Here is a 27,353-nt window from a genome sequence, read left to right as displayed (position 1 = left end):
CTTATAAGCACCCTCTAGTTATGAAGTGGCTCACTGTCATTAAAATAAACCACATAATTTTTCACTGTAAATTTTACTGTGACAACTGAATGCACCCTATCTTTTTGCTGAAACAAGAGGGAGCATAGAGACTCCTACATTTTACATGATTCTTTTTCCAATGTATATATAATTTGGTATATAAAAGCAAAAACTTCCCTTTCATCATTTTACAGCTGTGATCTCAAATGTTATTACATGGTTGAGATTATCAAGTATTTTTGATAAAACCTGAAATAATTGCTTAGGAGTATGCCAGGATTTGGCTTTTTAAGTTCTGTCACTTGCAGAATTAAGTTTTGTTTAAAGTAAACAAGATACAAGGGTTGAGTTTCAATGCTTTACTGCAGTTAAAAGGTTTTACTGTCTTAAGGAAGTTAGGGCATAGTCCTTTAAGAGTGCAGCACGCAAAGGGTTGTTTTTGGCAATCAACATGTCATCTGCTGCAGTGATTTAGCTTTGGCCAGTGCGTATGATCCCAAGGAGCTAGGACCTCTCTGCAGGGTTTCTGTCAGCCTCCAAGCTGACAGGGCTTTGGCTTTCTTAAGGATGGGAACAAAAGCAATTTTCTTTTGTCAGCTGCTTGCACCAAATACGGTCAGTGGAAATCATACCCCTGTTCCTTCGCCTTTTCCTTCCTCCCTCCATCAGCATATGGTTTCCAATCAAAAATAATTGATCAGGAGACCTGGAAATAAGAAGAGTTGCCAAAGTACATTTTTAGAGAGAATAAAAGAATATTTTTATTCTGCTCCCAACATCCTGTGCCGGGGAAATAATTGAACGGGAAATCCTGTTGACACAGAATTTTATGACACAACCCTTTGTGCCTCTTACCTCCCTGTTTCGGAGATTGTTTCCAAGTCAGAAGCATCTCCTTCCTGACAGGTGCTGTGCTCAGCCAGTTGCAGTGGGTAAACTGGAGATAACCTCCAGGAGGGGGATTTACAAAGACCATGGGACTGACTGTCTTGAGAAATATTGAAGCCACAGTGTATTTAACTGCAAGAAAGAAAAGGGTAGAGTGCTTTCTGTGAGCTGGCAAAGGATCAAGTGTGTGTGATGTGAAGGAAGAAAGGAAGGAGATTCTTGCTGCCTGAGAACTGACATCTGGCTGGCAAAAGGAAAGAAACATCATTGACAGATGAATACTGTTTCAAACTGGGATAATTTTAGATCAAGAGGGCAAAGTTTTGCTCTCATGCATGCAGCTCCCATTGAAAGGGATGGGAAAGGTGCATGCTGATGAGAAGAAAACTTGGTTCTAAGCAAGAACTGAGCAACATGCATATTTTTACACTAGAAATGTAGACTTTCATGTTTAGATCACATGGTTTCCAGCTGCCATATGTAGTCACTGCTAAAATGCTGCCAGGAACCAGGCTCTGGTTTGGTGACTTTCATTAAAGGAATTAGTGGTTTCTCTCCAGTTTCAGTGTGACTGAATTCAAAGTGCAGAAGCCCATTTTCACAACTTAGCATTAATTAACACTCTTGTGGTAGCCTCAGCAGGGAGGTGGAGGATTAAATGGGCACGAAGACCAAACCATCTCTTTTCCCATGGTGGCCATTCCTTCACAACAGGGTGGAGACGTGATGGACCAACGTGGGGAAGCCCGCGCCGCCGCCGCCTGCACGGTGCTGCTGTCGGCTGATTGACATCCTTCTCCCTCTTGCTATTAGAAAGACTCCCAAAAACAAATCAAAAAAAAAAGAAAAAAAATTCTGCTACTTTAGAGAGATGTTTTCTAGCCCTCCTGAAGCAGGAGAGGAAGCTGTCTAGGGGAATTTAGGTGAGATCCTTGTGAACCGCACACAGACGGGATCCTCTCTGTTACGTTAAAACAAAAAGGTTCTGCTGCAAACGTTTTGCTGAATCATTCAACAAGGTGCAGGAACCAGGTAAGCCCAGACTCTTTCTTTGCTTAAGAGAGCCTCACAGGGATATTTTTGAGTATTGCATGGAGCCTGGAAAATGTGAAAAGAAAATTCTAATAAGTTTCACCGAACCTGGAAGGCAGAATTCATCATGATGTGAGTCAGAGGGTGTAGCTCAGGCTTCTCTCCTGAATTTCATTAATCAGACGTACTGAGCTTTATGTTTATGTGCCCTGAATATAAGCATATAATTAGAGAAAATTACTTGGTGCTGTAATTGTGCAGCTTATACTGAACATTGAAAAATAACAAATTTGGCAAGAATTTTTAAAAATATATATATTTTTAGACTTCTTATCTCAAGCTTAAATTGGAAAAATAACTGAAAAAAAAGCTATCAATAGTTTCTTAATATTTCTGAAAAGCTGTCAGTGCTGGCAGTCCGTATTTGTTTTGTAAGAGATGGGCTTCTTGATCTCAACCAGGTAATTAAAATCTGAAGTGGTGTGTCCGAGAAACTGATTCATCCTAACCCGTGTCAAAAATCTTCCCTCACAACTGATTTATTCAACGAGAGAGTTGCATTGCTTTGGTATAGCACGTTTAAAGGACCCAGTCTGCCTGTTAGGACTTTGAGCCCCTTTGTTTAAAGTTCTGCTAACGAATATACTTTTGCTTTCGTGTACGTCGTTTTGAGTTAATCCCATTTTTATGAATGAGTTAAAACAATGAAAAATACATGCCTTTTACTAGCAAAAATAGATTTCAATAAATAATGCATTCTTTCTAGCTGCTCGTTCATGTTCCCTGCTGCCATCGTCTTAAAAGGATGTAATCGGTATATACGCAAAACGGCAAAGAATGCAGCTGTTGGGGAGTATTTCTGAACCGGTCACTTCCTGCTCGATTTTAGCGAGGCTGGAACAGGGGGGTTTTGTGTGTGGGGCTGGTGTCGTGCGCTAGCCAGCGGCTGCAGCGAAAGAGGAGCCGAGCGCTGCTAAGCCCAGACCTCTGCACAGGATCAGAAGCTCTCACTGTGCCAGTGTAATCTTTTAATAGCCATGCTTGCCAGAATTAGGTTTTTCTTTTTTTTTTTTCTTTTTTTTTTTTCCTTCAAAGAGAGTGGGAAAGCGCAGTTGTCATTTAAATTGCCTCTCTCTTTGTAGTAGGTCTGATCTGTTGACCAGTATTGGATAATTTAAAGGCTGCTTAACAAAATAGCACGCTAGTCCACGTGAAATATGGACAATGCTGAGGCGCAGCGAAAAAGTCTCCCTTGCTATAGTTCATGGAATTCTTTAGAAACTGCAGGATGCTAAAGCTTTTGTACAAAATTAGAAGTGCTTTGCCGAGCCCGTGCGGAGAATCTGCATGATTTTCCAATGGCAAAGTTACGTTCAGCCGCCTTGCTGCTGCCTCTCTGCGGGCACGTACGCCCTTCGCCGAGGCATGGAGAGGATCTGAACGCGGTTTGCATCGGGCTCTGCATTTGCTGAACATATATTATTGAAGTGCTGCCCAAGCTGCATCACTTCATCTCATGTAGAGTCTGAATCATCATGTTTCATGATTTGGTAAAATAAAAGAGATTGTGTAACAGACAACTGTAAACATTCTGCTTGAAAAGATGTGCTCTTTTCAAAAGACCTTTCTGTTAGAGCCAAATAACACAAGAAGCAATATTCCTCTGCTCACTGAGACGTATATATTTATTTCTGCAAAGATTTGTTTTGGAGTCTCAGTTCTTCCTGTATCTGCATTCTTTGAAATAATTTTATATTTCCTTGTTGACTTTCTCTATGCTTTAAGTTTTAATCAAAGGTTCCTTGCTTCTGATGTCAAGGAGTACTGATGTTAGCCTGTTTACATTCCCCTATTTTCCTCTGTACGGGGTGAACATTCAAATGTGGTAGTTTCTTTTTGCTTTTATCTACCAAACTTAGCACATGTTCTTATTATTGACAGCTCAAAAAACATGGAACGCTAGTGGGCAGAATGCTGTGAATTATTAACTTTTCTTTGCATTTTGGCAAATTTGGATTATCTTTTGAAAGACAGATTATTTCTTAATAAGAAACCAAGGCAGAAGGTTGGTAAATAAGGCATTGCAACTTGCATAAAATATTTTTTAGCCTTCTGTGCATTTAACGTGTTTGAGAAACACAGTTCTGAATTATGCTTCTTTTATAGGGCTTTTTTTTTTTCAGTAGATTAAGGCACAAGAGGAAAGACTTGTTTGTGGTGTTTTTATTTTGATTTTTTTCTCTAAGTGTATTTTTGTACATGGACTGATCAGTAAAGCTCTCAAGGGTGCATGTTACCACTGAAAACTCCTTTAGCTTCCTTTCTCAGAAAAATCAGCATTTCTTAAAATTGTGATTTTGTAGAAGCCAAGTTATGTAGTTGTGTTTTGTTGTAATGAGCCTGCTCTCAACTAATTTGTGAGCAGATAAAATGTGCCAGAAACATATGTTTGCCAGGAAGCTTGTTTATAAGCAACACGGTCAGCATGACAGAAACCACGTTCTTTTTCTCATTAGGATTTTTTTCTTATTCCATAAAAAAAGAAAGAAAAGCAGCGCCCAAGCTGGATGCGTATATACCCACACGAAGGAATCGGAGGCAGCAAGTTCTGCCTTTGCCCATGGGCTCTCGCTCGAGTTGGTGCTGGGCTGGAAGTCCCAGCCCTGTCCCGGGAAGGCTGTGGCGAGGCAGGAGCCTTGAGAGCGGCGGCTGGAGCTGCGGTGGCCCTGGCGGACTTGGAGCGACGAGTTTTGCTTGGAGTTTTAGAATCGCAGCCTGACAACGTGGGTTTCTGCACGGTGCAGAGAGGCGAGCGGCAGGTTGAGAAGGGTTTCATTAGAAAATGCAGTACTCAAAACATTAGTGACTCAAATGCAGTACTCAAAACATTAATGACTCAGAATTGCATCAGAGATGCAGAGTTACTGGCGACAGCAGTAATTATGGACGGAACCACGTCCTTCCATCGGAAAAGCTTTGGGATGAGGCAGGAGCAGGCGGGTGCGCTCGCATGCTGGTCTTTCATGCTTCTGTCCTGTGGCAGTGCATCTGTTTATCAGGAATTATCTCCTGCATGTAAATGAATTTCCTAAGTCATTGCACCTGTTGCCAAGAGGTATTTATTCCAATCACTTGCCTAAAGCATGGGGAGTTATTGCTTGACATTTTGTAGCTCTAGAAAAAGCTGTCTTTTCAAGATCATTTGTTCGGAGAAGAGAAAATGGAGCAAAACAGTTCATTTTACCCTAAGCACTGCTATTTGGCAGTATTCACATTTGCACGGCACAAAGCTGCAATATTGATTTTTTTGCTCGCAGGGCCTCCCACTAGTTCTTTCTTCGATTGTCAGGATTGCAAGATGGATTGAATTACAGTTTGCTTGTTGATATGCTTATTTATTTATTTTTTGCTTTGTTGATAGGAGAAGCTTACAAATAAAGCCTTCGAATAAAGATTGCTGTGGCTCTGTTAGTGGACTCCTAATTTATTTATTTTATTTAGTTAAAATATTCCGTGGCGTGGGGATTCCTCCGGGTGCGCTCCCCGCGTGCTGCCCTGTTTTGCTTTGCTGCGTAGCCCCTGCGCTGCCATCCCAGGTGTGTCCTCGCGGAGCCACCTCGCCTCGCTCTAGTATTTTTTAATGTTCACTCGTATACAGAACTTCACATGGATGCCTGCAGGGGGAAAATTAGTAGGATGAAGCACATTCTTGCCAGTTGCCAGCAGATGATGGAGTGGGACTTGCAGGCAGCTGATCTCAATTCGCGTTCGGATCCAAGGGGACGGCAGAGACCATCCGTGCTCGGCACAGATGAGGCAGCGTCCTGTGAAACGGGATGTGTCCTGTGAAATGGGATGTGTCCTGCTGGGCCCAGGGCAGCAGTGGGTTTCAGGTGGGCTTGCTGTGCTCTGTACCTCATCTGGCTTTTTCTCGCTAACAAAGGTTGGGTAACAGCACTGCCTTGGCATAGGAAATGAGTGCGTAAGATTTACAGCAATTAGCAGCTTACTGTGTTCTGGCCTCTCTTTTCCCTCGTGTCCAGTAGAAGCTCCAGAGCCAGTTTACTGGGAATTACCTCCTTTTCTGTGCAGCTGAGGTAGCTGAGGATCAGATTGGACATAGTTTGCTGCACAAGTGGGACTAAAGCTGGCGACGGGGACGGTGATGGTGGGACACACTGCGTGGAGCCACCACGAGCATCGCCAGCAGCTCCCTCCTGCAGCCCTGCCACGGCCGCCGCCTCACGCGCCAGGGCTGTTAATCCACAGTTCATTAATTCAGCAGAAAAAGTTGACAGCTTCTGGTTCATATGAAAATTTACTATCGAGGGGTTATCTCAAGTTGTCCTTGATGTTTTTAGATCCTGACTTCCTTGCCTCTTCTAACGCATCATATTTTTAAAAGAAAGTTTATTTTCTTTGCCTTCAAAACACTGTAGAGCTCCAACTTCTCATACTTCGAGGCGGTTTCTTTTTGCTGTCACAACCTGTCTCCAGCAGCCTGCACTGAAATATTAATGGCCTTATACTATGGTATTGGGATGACTTAAAAAAAAAAAAAAAGAAAAGAAAAATCTGTGATTGTGTTAAAAATTTATAAAGGCTTTACTATTTTAAAGAAGTAGATATTTAGCACTATCATGTTACCCAACTTCTGCATGCATTGGGTAAGAAACAGAAATGTTCTTTCATGAGAGCTGTATACAAGAAAATGTAGTATGCAGGTACAGTTTCTTGACATGGTGTATTTTCTTTGCAAAAAGAGTTTATTATAAAAGACTAAAAATATCCCAATGGGTATCCAGAACATTATTTTGGTTCTAAAGCTTTTGATGCTGCTTAGTTATTCTTAGAGAAGTTGCTTATTTTTAGGAATTCTCACGTGCAGAGGCAAGTGTTGAGAATGATAATTTCTTATCATATGTCTATCATTTTTGTGAAGTATGTGGCGATTTTATGCAGCTGTAGACACGTGCAGTTTGCTGGACTCGTCACTTCTATATTTGCTCAAAATCCTTTTGCTGCTGTCTGTGGTTTAATGTGTGTAAAAGGCTGAGCAGCCCCAGGCAAAAGGGCTGGAGAGGACTTCCCACCCTGCTGCAGCGCCACAGGGCCTTGATGGTTTTGTGAAAGACGCTTCGCTTACCGTGACACAACATCAAGCCATTTAAGCCCAGTTTAGAACAGTTTAAACTCAGCACACTTAGTGCCTGTGTGAGAGAGAAAACCCACCATCGTTTCTGTGCCTTAGGCTCAATCCCACCTTCTTTTCTGCTTTTAGGTTTCAGCCGAGCAGCGCTGCCGTTCGGGTTGGTGCGGAGGGAGCTCTCCTGCGAAGGCTACTCCATCGACCTGCGCTGCCCGGGAAGCGATGTCATTATGATAGAAAGCGCTAACTATGGACGGACAGACGACAAGATCTGTGACGCTGACCCCTTCCAGATGGAGAACACAGAATGCTTCCTTCCAGATGCCTACAAAATTATGACGCAAAGGTAAAGATATATATGTCATTTTGAGGATTAAAGAGGAACAAATGTCTGAATTAGTACAGTAAGAGGTATATAGATGAGAAAATGTTGCGATGTAATTGTCAGTTTGCATCTCGTCTTACTAAATAGCTATTCAGGTAATGCTGTATTCATAGGAGTCACCAGTTGCAGTTACTTGTTTTTTTTAATTCTTGGTGAAAAAGAGGAGGAGGAGGATAATTGCAAAGAGAATGGATCAGTTGCCCTGTTCGGAGAGTCCCTGAATCCCTGCCTTTCAGGAGGTCAAACAGCACTCAAACTATTCAAATGGCTGCTGCATTTTTCAGTAGTTTCTACATGCCCTAGCAAAGTTAAATGTTCTCTGTGAATGCAGTTAATAAATATCTTCCTACCTGCAAAAGCAGGTAACCAATCCAAAAAAAAAAAAAAAAACCAGAGACTGACTATATGTGCTATTTAAATGTTTGGCTTGTTATATATGTCATTATACTTGTGCGTACGTATGAGTTTATGCAAGCAAGCAGACGTTACATTATCTTACTAACAGTGACTGTGTTACTCATAGAGCACGGAGGGAGAGCCAGTAAAAGTGTTTTTAGCACAAAAGCGTCACCAAAGCTGCATCAGAACTAAGATTTATAGACATTTTTGCGCTATAGGCCTAATACTGGCAAGAGTCACCTAGTGTTCACAATTGCAGAAATGTCAGCACGGTTCAGTCACTGACATTTTTACTGGCATAAAATACAAGCCTGCTCTAAGACTGGATTGAGTGTCTGAAAAAACTCTCTAGAAAATGTTTAGGAAACACGCAATTCTAGGTTTTTTCTTCTGTTAACAACTTGATAAAGTTCTTCCCTCACTCCTTGTGACTTTGGCTAAAATAATGAATGAAAAAAGTTGGGACTGGTGGCTACCAAGGTTCATAGAGTGAAGAACCTTGGTATGGGGTAAAGGCAAAGGACTCACCTGGGAGCTCTACAGTGCATTATTCATAGAATGAAGCAAACAAGTCTCCTACGCTGCTTTGTTCAACTTTCTACATTTTCTTTAAGCACAGTAGAACATAGTAACACATCACCATATCTTAAAAATAATCTTCCCTTTTGATTTCTCAGTTTGCTTCAAGTTGTCATCAGTGAAACTGTTACTACTTTCTTAATTTTCGTGTCAGTACAGGAAACTTTCTCTAGTTCTATAGTCTGTATAATATTTGTGATGGAAATTTGACTACTGTTTCTAATGCAAAAGGAAAATTAGGGTTATGAGGCGTTTTCTTGTTTTGTGTTCAACCTGTGGCTGTTCTCTGATCACTGTTGGAAGGGCTCCATTGGTGAGGTAGTGAAAAGGTTATATACCTTCTTTAAATCATGTTTGAATTATCTTTTTGTGGCTCTAGTTTGTTGTTGTTAATTAGATCAAGCCAGATTTCCATTGAGACTGCAGCAGCAGTGTCATCATCCTCTAATCTGTCAACTCCCTTTGAAACCACCTTCAATTGCTTTTGTAAATGTAGTGCCTCTCTGTAGACTTCCTTGTTGTGTAAAATGCATGTTGTGTTTTGATCAAAGTCCTCCTTATGTTCACTGCAAATACACAGATTAAGGTAGTCAGAGACAAATATAGAGGCACAATCTTGCCTAAAGTGACATCAAACTGTTACTGGAAAGCTGAAATTTCGGTCTTCCATTTTCAATTAATCGACTGTAAGTTTATGATAGCAGAGGGTAGTTTTGAACTTCCCTGATCTTTCACTGTACCTTTTTCAATAGATTAAAATGATGATGTGATCCTGTGTACATAGTTCGTTCCTAATATTTATGCTCAGGGAGAGTTTATCATTTTCCTTCTGTCTGAACAAACAGCAGAGATCCTTTGACGTGTTGCTTTGTGTTTTTATCTGGCATATATAATATTTTGGAAGTTTGGTTTTGTAGTTTTCTTTTTCAGACCCTGCAATTAAATGGAAATGCTGTTTCCTCTGCCTCATTTAATCTTTTCTGAGAGTCGCTCAATTTGTGCTATATGGCAAGTGTAGAAGAATGTTGCAAATTTCTTATGAAATATTAAATGTCCTTGTGTTTCATTTATTTATAACTGCATTGGTCTTCGAATTTTTTGTTGTCAAAGGCAAATTGTTGCTTGATACTCAGTGCATGTCCTTGATCTGTTATTTAAAAGTATCTTATCAGCTATATTTTGGTGGTAGCAATTGCATAGGAAATGTCTCATCTAAAGGACTATCAGACTTACGGGTTTTCTGTTTTTTTTCACCAACTAGAAAACAGTAATTCATCTGTAAGAATGCTTGATCACAAGAAAAACTTATTTCTATGCTTTTTGAAATAAGCAGCCATAGCTTCTGCATTGCTACTTACCATTTTACAGCATTTATTTTTAAGGATTAATGACCTGTTTTTATCACTCCAACTAGCAGACTTTTCATGATCGCTTTTGCCCACTCGTTTCATTTTTAGACCCGTAGATAAATGTAGTTACATGATAATTATTAAATACTCATCAGTCATTTGCAACATTATTCCATAGTTTTTCTTTACAGCAACTAAACTTACTGTAGCTCGAGTGTAAAAACCCAGAAACATGAAGATTAAAAATAAGATTAATATTTTTTCTGCTGTAACACCAAGCTGTGTAAGCACATGGCCCTTTGGAGAGGGTTTTAGATTCTAGATGACAGATCCCAATGCTTGTGCCAACCGATGCCCGGGCACCTCTGGTCTGGAGGAGCAGCCGCACAGTCTTTCCTCCCTCCTTTTTTCTTTCTTCTCTACAGTTCTCAAAAGATTTTTTGACTTCATATTTTCCCAGGAAACCTGACTGGAACACTAATGACTCCACTGCTTTGCTTTCACCTTTTTTTTTTTTAAAGCAGTTATTAAATTTTTAGTACTTGATTGAAATTACATCCCAATTATTCTAGAATAAAGTCTTTCACATATACTTAGATTCCATGTAAACTTCAGCGTGGCAGTGTTAAAATTAGAGCTTTGAAGAAAGAAGCTAGACCTTTAAAAAAAAAAATCCCTCTCCCCTTTCACACTTATCCAATAATTAACCCTGCTATTTGCATGCAGCCGGCTCTGCGAAATCCTGCCACGAGCAAGAGGCGGGTGCAGAAAGTGAGGTGATTTCTCAGCTACTTGTTGGTGAGGGAGCAGCCTGACGGGCAGAGGCTCCACATTCCTGCAGTGAGAACTGCTTAAAATAGCCCAGCTCCTTGGTCCTCTGCTATCTTTTACCAGGGAGAAACCCACTCTTATTTCCTGCAGCCGTTTCTGTGGCTCTTTCATTTAAAAAAGAGATTAAAGGAGCAGGGAAGCACGAGCAACAAAGGAGCCTGAGGAGCTAGCTCTGGTTTCTTGCTCATACGGTGTTGTACGTGTGGCTGAGGCCAGAAACAGTCACGAGACTTTGAAGTCGATATGGATAACTAATACTGCTCTTTAGCGACATGCTGGGGATTGGAAAATTAACAAGAAAATACTCTCACCGTCCGGGCTTTGGTGTCCCCCGCTGTCAGTAGATTACAGGTGGTTTGCCTGAGTTATTTCCAAATCTCCTGTGCGTTTGTGAAGGCTCTGCGCCTCCAATGTCGACTTCAAAGCTCGGCTCTGCAGACTTGGAAAAACTGCAAGTGAGCCAGAGGGTTTTGTTGAGGCGGGCGCTGAGGGCATCAGGGATGCCACATGCTGCTTGGGTTTCTGTTTTATTAGCTTGGAATAATGATGGGAATTTAATAATACTTGTAAATGCATGCATAAACATACCTTTGGAATGATAAGATACACTGCGTGTGTAATTTTATAATGTAACACTGAGCTGCTAAAAAAATCTTTGCTAGGATCTTTATCCTCTGAATTTTGAAAAATGCTAGATTTTAGTATGAGGTATTTTTCCTAATCTCAACCTTTTCATTGAAAATTACTTAGGTGCCATAACTATCTTTGTGATTCCAGTACAATGCAAGTCGATGACATCTTTTGCGTATATATTTAAAGAAATACTTGGTCAATCTAGCAGATAACGTAACTTTGAATTTTAAGAAGTCCAATATTAAAAACTTTTCAGATACATTCTATTCTGCATATCTTTTTTCATTATTTAACCATTGTAGTTATTGTTGGGACTTGTAGAAAATGAATGTTTTATTTTAAGAAAGTTTGTCCTTTTAGCTCTGAATCTTATAGCTTAATTAACAAGGAAGGCAAATTCAAATACTTGATGTAGACAACCAAGTTAATGCTAATTTTATGAAGAAAGCACTGTTTTCCTCCTAATAAAACAATAATTTTTTGATTTTTAAGAAGAAATATATGAGCTGTAGTATGACCTTGAGAACATAGTTTTGGTAATTGAAAAGAGGATGTTTAAAAGAGAGTGTTTACAACTAGGACTTTGCAGACCATGCAAACATCCAAATTTAAAAAATGACGTCTCAGAGGATAATCAGATGATTTTTAATCTGCAGTGGAAAGGAGGTTGCATCAGTGCTGCACTCTGGAATGGCCCCGAAGTTCTATTTTCATCTACAATTTAACTGTCATAGTAGCTTTATATGCTCATTGCCAAATATATGTAGTTAGTTCTATTTTCTTTTTAAAATATGCACAAAGCAGACTGCATTGCAATACATAAACTGTATAAGTATTGCTTACATGCATGAGGTATAAGAGGTCAATTTAGGGAACTCGTTGAAATACCCTTCCCTTGTAAAATGTTGCTACAAAAATGTCAAAGGCAGAAAACATAGGAAAAATGGTTTGGGGCAGTCTCCTTTTGCCTATCGCACGTATCCTGTCCTATCTGTAGCACATGCAACACATGTAAGTTTAATTGCTGTGACTGTCGTGACACCCGTCGAGAGTTCCTGCTTACATTTGCGTCCTTGTGAACTTTTCTCTCTGGATAATACTCTCAACCTGTTGTGTCCATCAGCTGCTCGTGAGACAGCTGCACTAAGTGAGGGGTCTTCCCAAGGCAAGCGAGGTGCCCCCTGGGACCTCGAGAGATGGAAAAGCAGCCTATCCCGAGTGCCTTTTTCCTGAGACTTTTTCCCTCTTAATCCTCCCCAAAGGGAGAGTGGGGGAATGAAATGTTCATCCTGTTCCATTTCTTCATGTGTCTAACCTATGTCACTTTTTAAAATCCTGTGTATAAGTGGGAGTGACACAGTTTGACAGAAACCAGAGCAGGTCGTGCTGCGCTCCTCGAGGCTACCTCGCTTTCCTGCTTGTGGGTCTGCAGCCTTGTGGGGCCACACTAGCTTCCTCCCAAGCAGAAACAAGTTTGGGCTGGACCATAACACAAAAGAACATAGAAAATCTTCTGCTGGGCCCCTGGCCTCAATGGGTTGCAGGTAAATCATCTTGATTAACCTCGGTCATGAGAGCAAAGCCTCCCAGCCATGAGGACGCACTCCTCCTCGCCTCGGTGCGGGCGGCAGGCAGAGCGCTGAGCCCACAGGCTGTTCTCGTGCCTCAGCCTCCCCACCGGGGCTCGCGCAACCCGGCGCTCGCGCCGCACCGCGCTCCAGACTTGCGTTTTCTCAGCACGGCTTGAAGCAGTTTTCACGGGCAGGATTTTGTACTGGGGCCTGCAGCGCCGAGGCAAGGGCTCTGCTGACCCCTGCTGCTGCCGCGGGCCCTTTCCCTGCTCCTCCTGCTGCTGGATTAATCTGGAAAGATTAATACTGAAGGGCGGAAAGTGTCGCGGCAAATACCTTGCTGCTTTCTACTGGCAGCTCATTAACAACTTGTGCATTTAATGGCTTTTTCATGACAAAAAAAAAAAAAAAAAGTATATAGCAGCATATGGTATATAGCAGTAAAGTACTATATTACTGACCTCCTGAGCGTATTTTGTTTTGACATGCCAATGGTTTCCATTGCAGCCTGTTGACAGTGGCGGCATCAAACTTTTATTGCACAAGATCATAGAATCGTTAAGGTTGGAAGGGCCCTCTAGAGATCATCTAGTCCAACCACCCTGCACACGCAGGGTCACCTAGAGCATGTGGGACAGGACCATGGTCGTCAAAGTTAGATATCCTTCTTTAACCATCCTTTACAAATGACAGCTTCTGCTCGTCTGAATCAGACATGGGTCTTGCCACTGCCGTCATGGCCACAGCTACTCTTTGCATAGCAAAGGTGCTCTTCATTTTCAAACTGAGCTTTTCCTCATATCAGTCCATTTGTTTTTTTGATAGATTTTGTTTTGTTTTTCTTTTCCTTCTGTGTTTTAGTCTGAAGACTTAAATATGAGGCAGGTAGAGAGAAAATCCACAAAAGCATGTGGCCCATTTTTTCCAATAGCTGGGCAGAATCACAGAGGCAGGAGTACCCATGGAGCATTCCGCAGACCGGCGCTTTATTTCAGAAGAAGCAGTAACACCCAGGCCTGAGAAAACTGCATTTGGCAATGTTCATTTTCACAGTCATTAATTCTTAATATGAAACTAGTTGGTCTGGTTTATTTAGTATTTTTTTATTGTTATTAATGAAGCTGTTCAATAATGATACTACTTAATGGGTTAAATACAAATGCTCAAATTATGAGGTACTGAGCAACCAGGGAGGTGAACTAGCTATCAGTGGTACTTGAGACAACAGAATCTGCAACACATCTCGGTTGAGTTTGGTATTATCTTGGACAAGTCTGCATGATTTTTGTATAGTTTTCAACTTTCTGGTGTAGCCCTGAGAAGTTTCGGTTTTCCTCTCACTTGTAACTTTGGTATTGAAAAAATCTGATTTCTTATGTATTGCTGAGGCAAATTTAGTTCTTACAGAATAGTAGTGTAATAACTGAAGCCTATTATTTCTTCCCACCCCAATGTTCCCTCTACAATACTTAGTCAAAACAGCTACATTATCTGATAAGTTGATTTAGGACTTTATACATGTGTTCATATAGCCATTTATCTCAACCCTTGCTGAGGAGACCTTTATTAAACTGTGATGACTGCTGAATATGAAATGTAACCAAGATTATTTTTTTATTCAAATATAATTTAAATATTCATCAAAGAGGAGTTGTGCTTGAAACTGACAGAGACTATTAACATCAAAAAATATAATTAACTGCACTGGGTATCATGAAGCAGAGTTAGCCAAATAGCCGAGAGGTCTAATTGCTCTAGAGTCTGAGAAGCCATAGTTTTATTTTATACTGTTGCTGTGGAATTAATAGTGATGTGGTTTCCTATGCAAGGCAATTAAAAGCTGCCTGTTAAGGTTCATTGCACTATAGGAAATCCGTTGAATATCACTTAGTAAACACAACTGACATGGAAAAGGTACATGAAGTTGGGCAGACTGGGGAGTAGATCTTAAATTAGGACCGATTAATATGAATTAAATATATGTAAGTAAATTATGAGTTCTTCCTGGTGTTACAAATTCAACGTTAGCAATGAAAGTAAAAAGTTTTCAATACTAACACAATGGAAATAGAATTCTAAAATTATTACGGCAAAACTTTTAATTCAGAGGAAAGGAAGAGAGACTTACAAGGGTTGAAAAATTAAGCAGGAGCAACAGAGTAATATAGAAAGTAGCAGACCTCATGTTCTGGAACTTTCCTTCTGCCACAGAATAATCTCCTTCGTCTAATACAAAGAACCTTCTGACCTTTGTGGCTCAATTAAGCTCTTTATTTGAATGCAACGAGAAAAACTTCTTTTCCTGAATTCCATAGATTTTGCGTGTGCCCAAGCTATATAGAATATAAGTGGGTAGATGCATTAATGACATTTTGACCTTAATGAGGTTGCTGAAGTGGAAAAGTCTAAGGATCAAAGATACAAGCAATAACACTATTTTACAGCATCTCTCTTTTTTTTCCTATAATAATAAAATTGCAATCTAATTATGTAATAAATAGTCCATGATTACTGGGAGGCATGGATAATTCCAGCCTTTGCGCTTTATTTTCTACATATAGTAGAACAATAATGAGAAAAAATTCGATGACCTCGTAAGCAAGAGGTCTTTATTTTTTCCTCTTGGATGAGTTGAGTTTGAAGGTCTATTATTTGATAGAACGATATCCAACTTTTATTTAAGAAGAAACGAGACATTAAAAAGAAGTGTCCTACTGCTAAAATAAAGCCAAAGAATTGAAGTAGCATTCCTGTTTTATACAAAGATGAGCTGCCTGTTTCATACATTATTTAGCATGCTTACCCTGTTTATATCAGTGACATAAGAGTGCGTGCTACTTTCTCAGCAGAGTACTGTCTTTGCCGCTTCACAGCACAGTGCCTTGTACTCCCAGGCTTGCACATGGTGTTAGCAGATATTTAAAGCACTTCAGTCTAACATTTTATAGGTCATGATGAACTGAGCCTATAAAACAAGTTACTGCAATGAAGTTAATGCAGTCTTAAGAGTGTTACATAGACTGAATACTCAGTACTCAGTATATTTTTAGTCTGCTACGGATACATCAATGGGGAAGAAAGATTCTTATCACATATAAATTTTCCATGTCAAACCTGTTTTATAATACACTTACAGTAGAGAATCTTTACTACACATTTACTGTTCAAAGTCATGCTTTTTTCAGGTTTTCGCTAAAATGCGATGATTATAGGAACCTTTGAATTTTGATTTCTTCTATCACACACGTAAACCCAATCCTGTAATGTTTTGGAAAGAAATTAGGTAGCAGAAGCATTTCCTCGAGCAAGCTGCCAAAGATACTATAATCTCCGATACCTACTATAGGAAAGCAGAGTGCTGTGCCCTAACCAAAGTCATAGACTGTGAACACTTTCCAGGCAGATGCCTCACTGCTGCTCAATGATGTAGAGCTGTATAATGTTTCATCTGGCAAGGTACAGGTTTTGTCCTTGTATGTTCAAAAGCATCTATATGCCATTCTTAATAGTAATCTGTGCAACTGTGATCTTTAACCTTCATGTTTGTTGCTTCCAGAATATGTTGCTTCCTCGTGATAAATATATATGGTGAAAGAGCAATTTTGAAAATGTTTTTTATACAAACATTTTACAAGCAGCGTGAAACTGTTGTTTCAACATAACCCAGATTGTACTCTTTTCCTGTGACTTTAACAACAAGTGAATTTAGGCTCAGTTATTTAAGTGTAACAATAACTTCTTCTGAACCTGTAGCCTTTCCCATGTTAGCTGAATTCCAGCATTACCCCTGTGCAGCAGTAGGTGTGCTCTCATCGAGGCTGCAGCAGCACCAATACTGCCTTCAGTATTTTATTCTGGTACCATTATCACTGATGAGCATGAAAAAACATCACTGATGTTGTATATTTAGCTTTCTTAGATAATTTTGCCTTCTTTGTGACTGAGATACAGCAAAAGGACACCTCCTGGAGTCACATTTAAAACTGGAGCACTTTGGTAATGTGTCGTAGACAGAACTGTGTGAGTTAGTGCTCAGTTATCATGAATGCCATCAGCAATGCCTTGTTGCTTTCTTATCAGCCACTTCCTGCTGTCAGCCCAGTGCTTATTTCAATAGAAAAGGATTTGCATCAAATGTAATACAGTATTATGTATGGCTAACATGGGGTTTTTAATTGTGCAGGCACATGAGACTCCTTCAGTAGTAGACAGTTTGATAAAAGGATTAGATTATGAATATTTTTGATACAATTAAAGATTATCTGTGCATTGACAGAGTCAAGCCGGGAGGTTTTCTATTGCATTTCTTGCAGAGGTTGGTCGACCTGGCTTATTTAGAAGGCAATGGCAGAATATACACAATGTCTGCACGTGACAAAGCAAGCAAAGAAAAGCAGCCCCTGAACTTTTGGGGGCTGAAAATGGAAAGTCCCAGGAATCAGCACACAACTCAACGCAAGGAAGTAATGTAATCGCTGCACTTCAAATCACATTGCTGAGAGTAACATTGGCCTTCCCAAGTTAGAGTGGAAAGATATTTTTGCAGGGGAAGTATGATACCTGGAAGCCTTGCAGGCTTTCCAGAGGATAATTAGATCCAGCCATCAGTGTGGCTAATGAATAACAGCACTTTTGTGACAGGCCTTCCTCACAGAAGAGGGGATGGTGCTTGTAGTGAGGGCTCTCCGACACATTTTAATAGAAAATGACACCACTGTTATGGGGTTGATTAGAGACTTAGCCAGGGAGAGCACACCCGGAAAAAATTTGCAGCTGAAATAAGAAAAGTTGTAATTTTGTTATTATCTGCTCTCTCTATATATATATATATGTAACTTTAAAGGCATGAGATCCCCAAAAAAGATGTTGAGAAGGAGGACCGTGCCATGCTGCTGTCAGCTGCTGCTTTGGTAAATCGCTGGAGGAGCCTCGTTGTTCGTGGCCCCTTGCTCAGCGTTTCGCCCTGGCGACACGTGGCCTCTGGTGATGAGACTTATAACCCAAAAAGAGGATATTCCCTGAGGCGTGTTTACAAAAAAACAATTTATTCTCTTTCACCCTGTAAAACTCATCTTACATGCAGCATCTCTTGCATTATTGCAAACTCTAATCCTCCGAGTGGGTAATTAACGGACCAGAAAAGCCATTTGTGGAAAGAAAGAGCCATAAGGGTGAAAAATATTTCCTCGCTGAATGATCTTTAAGGAGTAAATAATTACAAGAGTGAGAGGTTTGGGGATGACCAATCTAAATCCGAGCATAATTAGGACGAACGCAACCTGAAAATCGAAACACTTGGCATGTGCAACAATTCTCATATCAGAAGACTAATTAAATATTTAGAAGCCCCAAACCCCTCACTATTCGCAGAAAAATAACCTGCCACAAAAGGGTCCATAACTTTGCAGATAATTAGGAAGGGTTATGGGGGGGAAAAATCACATACTGGCTGCAGGGTTCTGCAAGGTCATGTCTTATTATGGCATATCTTTTATATGGTCTGATAACAAGTTTCTTACTAATCTAATTTAAGTAGGGCATCCCATAGCGATTTCCCATTTCCCTTGTTAAAAATGTGATTGTTTCTCTATGCACACTGCAATAGGTGAACATTTTTATAAATAATTGCTCCTAATGGGTATAGTCTGTAATATTTTTTAATTGTGCAACGGGAATGCCTAGGTTTCACTTTGGGACTCCCTTTATTTGAAGTTAATGCTCATCTTGTCCATTGTAGAGGGAAGCTAAAGGACCCCATGAAATCACAGTTCTGTAAATTAGTAAGTCTTACTTTCCCATTAAAGCTAAGCTACATTTATGTTGAATGTGCAGTTATGCAAACAGCAGAGCTGTGTTAAATTAATAAGGCTCGTAGTACATCAAGCCCAGTTTGCATTAACCTTACCTGAAGGTCCAGTAAAAGTGCAAGCAGTAAAAGTGTATCAAGGCTTCCAAAAATACCCTAAGCTGCTGTAACAAATCACTGCGATTTTTTAAAATACCTTATTTTAGTAATTTAAGTGGGTGATTTTTCAAATGTGTTTAAAATCTGTGCAAATTAATGCAAAGGATAAAACTATGCATGTTTTCAATATTGTAATTATAGTTCAACTTACTCCTCATAGCTTTGTGACTCAGAAGCACTATTAAGTTACACAACTTCTAGCTACATTACAAACGTGCTTAAATGGCAAGCCACAGATGAAGAAGAGCTAGTGTTACAAGACTGAGAATAAACGAGTTTTTGTTGGTATCCTGTGCCCTTCTCCACCTGGAGCCTGATGCAGGGTTAGGCCTAGGCCCTGGGTATTGGCCCTCAGGGCCTCCCCGGGGATTTCCTGCGCGTTCTGGTCTTGTCCTGGCTCATGAGCGTTGGTGTCTGGTCGTGGCTCTGTCATCGTCCCTCGCACGCGCAGGGTGAGCAGCCTGGGTGACCTGCTCCCCGGCTCCATGCTGCGCTACAGAAGTTTTCATTTGTAAATATCATAGCTTGATGCTATTTATTTTGTCTAAATAGAGAAACATTTATTTGTGTCTTTTGAACTCATTTCAGTAGTGCAGATCTGCTCAATGTACACCGTGTGCTAAGACATATCTTGCCTTTATTCCTGGGCTGCGTTGTGCTTACAAATAAATACCTAGATAAATAGTTTGACAAGACTGAGTGTGGCTTGATTTCCAGTCCTTCTTCCTCAGGCAGGCTGTATCAAGAACATTTTCTCTTTAAAACATTTTCTCTTGTTTGTGTCATGCTGACACAAGTTCTTGGTATTGCATGCACCCATGCATTCCTGACAAAAGTCGGGAGACTTTAGGAGGCTGTTGTGTTTACTTGCACACTGCTTGCATTTTTTTGATACTTGGTTTTCCTGTGTGTGTTTTATAATATGCTCCTCAAAGACCCTGCTAGTTGTAATAGGAAAGATAGGACTATAAAAGCCCAGTGAGAGTAATCAAGAGGAGGTGGGAGTTACGTATTCTACTGGAATCTACATGCAATTTACCTTTTTCTTTTTCTTCTTCCTTTTTTTAAACATTTTTTTAGGTTATTGATAGCCCCATAATAATAGTATTTGCACCAACAAACAAAGTACTGAAACAGAAATAATTGTAACAAGAAAAAAAAACGTCTCTGATAGTGTGAATGTGAGTAAGTGGGAAGATCCCTCATTTTAATGGTGACTGCTTTGAACTTGCAGAACATGAATACTAAAATGCAAATGGGTCATAAGTAAATGCATTAAAATTGTAGGAAGAGGTTGAAAGCAAGAAATACTCTGTTAAATTACTTTGCCATGCAAGTCTGATATATATTCATTGATATTGAATCAGATTGGATAATGCCAAGGAAGGGCCTGTGGGAACTGTGCATTTTCTGTTGTGCTTTATGGTATATTTTGGGTTTTCATCTTTAATGTTGTCTGCCCTTAGATTTCTACAGGATTACACCATTAAAAAAATCATGTTTACATATTATTGCATATTTATCGGGCAAACAGAAACAATGCTCTGGTGCTACCTTCTTCTATTATATTAATTACCCACTATTTAGCTTCCTAATGTCATGTTTACTCAGTAATTAGGAAGATTCAACAAATCATCAATATTATATTTGAAAACAAAATAGGAACTTTTTTTTCTCAGTTTTTTTCCCCAAATAGCTTTATTCTGAAGCCACCACGGTTATTGCTGTAGTGGTTGTCTTGCCAAATGTATCGGAAAACCTGAGACTGGAGAGTGAGTTTTCACACTTCCAATTTGTAGCATGCCTTAATACATTAAGAATCAGAAGATCATCTCAACTATCAAAATGCCACTCCTGTGGCCAAAATCTTCTATGTGCCTGTCTCCCATTTTTTCCTCAGTTCATTAAAATTAGTATCAAAGCATCTTTGCTCTAAGTAAAATTATTGTTATCTTATGTATTTAAATGCATTTTTTTTTCATTTTTCTCATTCCCCAAAATAATTTTAGGGGTTTTAACTTGAGAATGATTTTCTAAAATTTTAATCTTACACAAAAAAGTAAGCAAATTTCCCAGTATGGCATCCAGATTTTTTAAGAAGCCGGTTGCAGCATTACATATCCCTGTTTGAGAAAGCCTCTCTCGGGGTGGATGTGCACATTTGCCCCTCCTGAGTGCATATGGCTGTAGTGCTGCTGCTGTAGCAAGCTGGATATTGCAGTGATGGCTGGCAATACTGCATCAAATCTGGGCTTCAGAGGAAAGGCCTGAGTTTTAGCATTCCCTTTTTTTCCAGGCTCCATTTCCTAACTGATCAGGTTTCATTTCTGGTGTGTAATGTGGTATTTGTTGTCAGGGGATGCTAAATGAAACTTAGATTTTAAATACATTCCTTTAAATATGTGCATACATGCAAGTGTATTTATATACCTGCAAAATAAAATCCCCGTTCTCTGGCTATTTTATGTCTGAGTTTTGTGCATATTTTCTGCAAAGTAAATTAATAAAACATAGTATTTAAGTAATATTTGACATTTTCATACATATTAACTCTGAGTTTATTAACAGGAGTGTAAGTCTAGTGCGTATGCATACAAAAGGAGAAGCACATCTCACATGGTGGTTTCAGGCTATTAGGAATACATGTGTAAAGACAGCCATTTATTCTGGGTAAAGAGGTTCAGGAATTTTTTAGTTTAAAATAAGCTGTTGTTAAAAGTCAGTGCACAGAGCATAGTCATCCCACATTCCCATCCCTCTACTCCGACTGCAACTCACAGAGGGTGAAATAAGGAACAGCCAGACCATATGGAGTATGTGGTGCTACGACTCATAGTTTATGTGCTGCAAGTGATGTTTAAGCAGGTTGCTGCAGGCAATATGCAGGAGCATGTCATCATGCTAGCTTTTAAGTATTTAATCAATATGCTGAAAGAGAAATATTGTCAAAGCTGACCTGAAAGTTTCAAAACATTTCAAAATAGATTTTTGAAGTGTATTAACATTTTTATTAAAAATAAATGGTGGTTTTGCTATGATATTTACTATCTTATTTTTTGCTCTTTTAAATTTGAAGTACATAAAACTGTTTTCTGTGTCTTGATAGTCCTTGCCAATTCTACCTTTCTAAATGAGATGCCGTGTTCACAGAAAGCTGCGACCCGGGGACGGGGCGAAGTTATTTTGATAGCTGGTTTCTTAGCCTCCCTCCCTCTCAAAATGGCCGTTTCCTTTGTGTTACTCTATTTGTCAAACGTACCCATGCGAAACAAAAGCAGTGGAAGGATAAATTGTGAAGTGGGCATTATTAACATGTCTTAACTGTGCACAACGGCAAGGAAGCATTGTAAGGGAACTGTAGGTATCTCTATGTACCTTACATAACTTACCCATAAAGCTGATCTCTCAGTCCGTGTTTTGGCACACCTCACGCTAATATCTTTCCAGGATTTACTTTTCAGCTTTCAGTACTTCAGCTTTGTGGTCCAGTCATGATGCACTGAGCATTTCATTTTAATGCTGGAGTGTTTGTTCAAGTCCATAGATTTTGCATTTTTAATCTTCCTTAGAACAGTGGTGAATAATGGCCCTTGGCAGGAGATAATGAAATTTTCTTAATTTATATTTTCAAGCAGAAGCTTCAATTGAAAATGGCATCCTATGGCCTGGAGACATAGCTCTAGTGCAAGTTTCAGGGGAGCTGTAATAATAATGCAGTGCCAGCGGTGACGGGGAATGATAGGACAGTGAAGAAGTAATTTAAGAAAGAAAAGAGAATGTACCAAAGCTTTATTGTAGCATATCTAATGATCTGCTGAAGATTCCCAATAGCTTTTGGAGCATGACAGGAGAAACTAATGTTATCTTGCCAAAACAGAAGCCCCTGCTTAATCAGCAGAACAAGATTATTGATTAAAACACCTCACACAATAGATTGCACATGGAATCTCATCTCCATACGTTGCACGTGGGAAAGTGCAATAATGCGCGTACGATAATAAAAAAAAAAAGAGAGAGACAGAGCCAAAGCAATTTGTTGGGAATTGTACAAGTCGAGATTAGAGTTGGAATGCAAACAAATTATCGTGGAAAGTACAGCTGTCCTTCCGGCAGCGCGGAGCGGGTGCGCCGGGGAGATGGATGCGGCGGGCGCTTGCTCGCGGCACCGCTGCGGGATGCGGCGCTTCCCGTTTTGTTCCGTGCTAATCTAATGTGTGAAAGGGCCATTCCTCATTTGCGCAGCCTTCTTCCCGAGGTGAAAGGAGTTCAGACATTGTACTGTAACTGTTAATTAAACACTCCATTTGATTTTTAGATTACTAGATTTGAAGCGATGCATTTGCATTATGAAAATGTAACCTTTCTTCATTCATACTAAACTACTGAAGAAACAGTAGTTACACAGTTGCTGTACACAGTTAGTCCTTGTGTTTTGTGAGACAGCAGTGGTGGTACTTCCCTTCCCCTCTGCAAAACTCTGACTGCTGTTAGCCCAGCATCCTGGATAATTCTTGTGCTGCAGTTAGTCTTTTCCTAAGGAAGGTTTCAATTTTGGTTCATTTACTACAGTTTCTGAAGCAACTCCTATTGCGTTTGTATAGCGTTCTTCACAGATGAGGTTTGCTGCATAACTCTTCTCAATTTCCTGGAAACTAAGCTGGTGCAGAGTGTGCCTTTGATGGGAATAACTTTGGGTAGATGTACCAGATTGGCAGTACGTTACGTAAAAAGAATAAAGCTTAATGTGAATGCGGAACGTGAAGCTAATTGCCAGTTAATTTTTTTTCTCTAATGATGTCTACGTCAATTTTTCTAATTGCCAATAATTTTATTTCTATCATAAACTTATTTTGGAGAATCCCGTGAAGTAATCATTTTCAGCAAAGGCTTGCACATTCCTGGGAGGACGGGGAAATGGGGCGTGAGGGATTGAGTTGCTCAGGTTGTAACAGTATAATGCGATTCTTACTGGACATAGTGGTTCAAAACTGACAATTTCTCAGAATTATGAAGTTCTGCTATAGCAGTGATGAGGTGCCTTTGATATTCTGTAGCCATACACGGTAATCTACTCTTTTGTGCAGTTTCATAGAAGGTGGAGTATCTTTTGTCCAGTATACCAGAATTCAGTGCTTCTTATCTTAAAGATCAACTGAGACCTTTACCTGTCAATAAAATGGTCTTTGCAGCCAGCTGCAGAACTGTGTGCCAATAACTAATACAGAAGTTATTGTGCCTAGTTTTACAGAGGGAAAAAAAGAAAAAAGCAGCAGTGCTGCAGACTGAAGACTTCCATTTATCTGGAGAACAAGTCGCAGCAGAGTAAATTCCCCAAGTTGCTTCTCTCTCAACTAGCTCTGCCAAATCCACTTCGACTTCATCTCCTTGCAAACCAGTGCATTGCAATTGACAGCTGCTGTAGTTGTGTTTTTGTGAAGGTTTCCCCAGAGTTGCATTATGATCACTAACTAGGTAGCAAATAGTTGTCTGAATGTGGATTTTTTTTTTTTGCATATGAATATCTTAAACAAGCTTCTTTAATTTGAGGTCTTAAAAATGCATGAAAATCAGAACGTTGTAAGAAAATTATACAGGTTTTGGAGAATGGAGCCAGTGATGCATTCTTAAATATAAACCAATGATGTGAATGTAAAAAACTAAAACTTAAAGCACAAATCCTTCTCGTCATTCAGTTGCCCACGTAGCTACGTTTCCTGGGGGTGAGGGGGTACTTTATCACTCTGCTCTACACCGCAGCAGAGCATCGGCCCCATTTGATGCCACTGGGGCTACTTGCCTTTTGGCCACAGGTTAGCAAAGCTGTGCATATGCACAGTAGGGCATTTCTTGTATAGAAAGGCACTCAAAAGATTTTAGAATGTCAACCATTTTTTGTAAATGATACTCGGTCACTTCAGTTGGGTACTGGTGAACGATTATCAGCCATCCTTTCCATCTAAGCTAGCGTGAAGTTCTTCTCAATCTCCTGGCCAATGGCAACATTATGAGTTTTTTATTGGAGGAAAGTAAAAGACGAGAGGCAAGAGTTTGATACAGGGGGACAAGAGTTCGTCTTGTCCATAAGGTTTACAAATACTGCTGCTAAAGCTTTTTTTTTTTCAGGGCTAAATATGACCTTCATCAATTTCATTCTCAAGCAATTCCTCTCAATACATATCCATTTTAGTTTGTAACAAATCAATATTTCTCTCTTAATTGCCACTCATTCAAGTGTAAAATAAAATTTTCATACAGCTTAAAGCTGTGGAAACCATTATATTGAATGATGCACTATGCAGAGTCTTACTGTAGGAATGATTTTTGCTTCAACATGATGTTTGCACTGAAAAAAACAAAAAGAAATTTAAAGAAACTAGTGTATACTAGTGTATATGTATATATAAACTATATATACAGGCATTAGTATAATTATTTAAAAATATGTAAATGTATTTTCTTTATGTATAAGGCTATATATGCAGCATAACCATATGTATAGTATATTATAAATATATATATAGTGTTATATACACAAATCATTACAAACTGTGTAATATACTACCTAGGCTGTTACTCTGGATGGTCCTGCCATCCCAAGTGGCTGGGCAGTCCCTGTGTGAGTCGTTCCAGGGAGCAGCCTGTGCCCTCCAGAAGATCCTCCTTCATAAGCAGCTCCCTGTCCCTCCCGGGTGTGCTGCAAATCCTGGCTATCCCCAGTTGGTTTTGCAATTATAAGTGAGATGACTAGCCTTGTTAAAAAAAATAAAAAAGGAAAAAGAAAAATTCAGAACCTTGTTTTGTTCCTGCATTTTTTTAGAGTATCCCCTGTTCTGTGCTACTTCTATTGGAGTATTAAAAGGGATGTAATTTGTCTCAAGCATTCACACTCCACATTTCATGAAGCAGCATGAACTGTTCTCATATCTGTTTGTGATGTACAACTGTGGAAACACTGACACAGATTATTTTGACTTGGGACATGGCATTCAGAATGTGGGAAGTAGCAGGGCAGAAGAGAGGCCGATGTGCTGCAGGAGTCAGGGGCGAGGCTGTAGCTTCAGACTGATACCATTCCGTTTGCTGACAAACAACACTCACCCTGAGAGGGTCAGCCAAGCTCCTTTTGCTTTAGTCACCAAACTCCCTGACCGTTTTTTTTCCCCGACTTCCTTCTGACTGTTTTTTCTGTATTAAACTTTGACTGTTTCCTCATAGTTAGGTGGTAGTTTTTGCCTTTTTAAAATCCACCGTTGACTTTTTTTTTTATTCTAGAAAACTGAACGGGAACCTAAAATATTTGACTAATTAAAAAAAATTGGAAGTTGTGAAATTCAATAGTCACCAGTGTTTAGCCAGCTTTATGTTTAAAGTTATATTTATTAAAAAAGTTAAATACATATGTTTCAGTATTTAGTCTAAAATACATTTTAATTAATTTTGTTGCAGTTCTTCATTTTAACTGTTTTTCGTTTTTCATTAGAAGGTCATTCTTTCCCTCTTTCCGTAAGCTAGCAGAGGAAGCTTAGAGTATACCAATTGCTCCTAAAGTAATTAAAATGGAAATGTTAATGCCCTTTGTCTATAGCAACTCTTCCAACTAAAATTGTGGCTTCCTTGAATCACAGCAGAAAGCTGTGTGAGATGTAAAGCCATTCAGCAGTATGTATATCTCTAAAGAACTAAGGAATTGCTCACTTATGTCATTGCACATTATTCAGAAACCTTGCACATTTTTTCATTTTGCATCATCTTTGACATTTGCTTTAGTTCTGTTGATATTTGGGAACTGCTGTCACTAACCGTGAGAATGAGTAACATGGATTCCCAAATTTAGGAGTGTAACACTTGAACAGATACTGCCCCCGAGCCTTATTTATGGACTTTGACTGATCAAGTTTTAATTAACTTTGTTGTGTTACGGACTGGACTGCCCAAGCGTGAAAAGAGTTAGCGCTGTGTTCACCGCTTTAGTATTAACTTGCAAATTAAAATGTAATTTTAAATTAATTAGCCTGCTTTCTTTTCCCATTTCAGATGCAACAACCGAACACAATGTATAGTAGTTACTGGGTCAGATGTGTTTCCTGATCCTTGTCCTGGGACATACAAATACCTAGAAGTTCAGTACGAATGTGTTCCTTACAGTAAGTATAAGCTTTTTATTCTTGCTCACTTCCTCTGGCCATCACAATTACAGTGGGAGTGCTATTATTACATGGAAAAGGAGCATATGTTTCTGGCCCCCCAGACCATTATGCATGCAGAGCACTTGCCGACGAGAGCCTCCAATTAGCTTCCCCACGTATGGAAGGAAGCCATGGGGCAATGCTGGCCAAGTGTCTGTCTGTGTTCTTAAGTGTTTGGCTTTTAAGGCGACTGTTTTTCCAGAAAACAAACTCGAATTAGCTATTCAGTAGGCCAGCTAGAAATTTGTACTTTTGCCCAATGCCAGTTGCTGACAAATTGGTTTGGCTCATGGATTTCTAAAGAAGGAATTGACTTCAATTTTAATCATGGTCTGCATGAAAGGCTACCTGCTGCTGTGGCTGCT

At 39.7% G+C, this 27,353-nt stretch overlaps 1 protein-coding gene across 14 annotated transcripts in view; it reads left to right on the top strand.

Annotated features, from left to right (window-relative positions):
• Positions 1 to 27,353, top strand: part of ADGRL2 (adhesion G protein-coupled receptor L2) — a 121,183-nt gene that overhangs the window by 44,607 nt on the left and 49,223 nt on the right. For all 14 annotated transcript variants that reach the window (XM_088526029.1, XM_088526028.1, XM_010213222.2 and 11 more), the window contains exons 2-3: positions 7,223 to 7,436; positions 26,837 to 26,946. In XM_088526029.1, the coding sequence (XP_088382155.1) occupies positions 7,223 to 7,436; positions 26,837 to 26,946 (324 nt within the window). The remainder of the gene's footprint in view (positions 1 to 7,222; positions 7,437 to 26,836; positions 26,947 to 27,353) is intronic.

The sequence above is a fragment of the Tinamus guttatus genome, unplaced genomic scaffold (assembly GCF_059628265.1).
Source record: "Tinamus guttatus ecotype Peru unplaced genomic scaffold, ASM5962826v1 Tinamus_guttatus_pri_ptg000242l, whole genome shotgun sequence".
NCBI lineage: Eukaryota > Metazoa > Chordata > Aves > Tinamiformes > Tinamidae > Tinamus > Tinamus guttatus.
The sequence above is the reverse complement of the archived record's forward strand: the minus strand, read 5'-3'. Positions and strand labels throughout refer to the sequence as shown.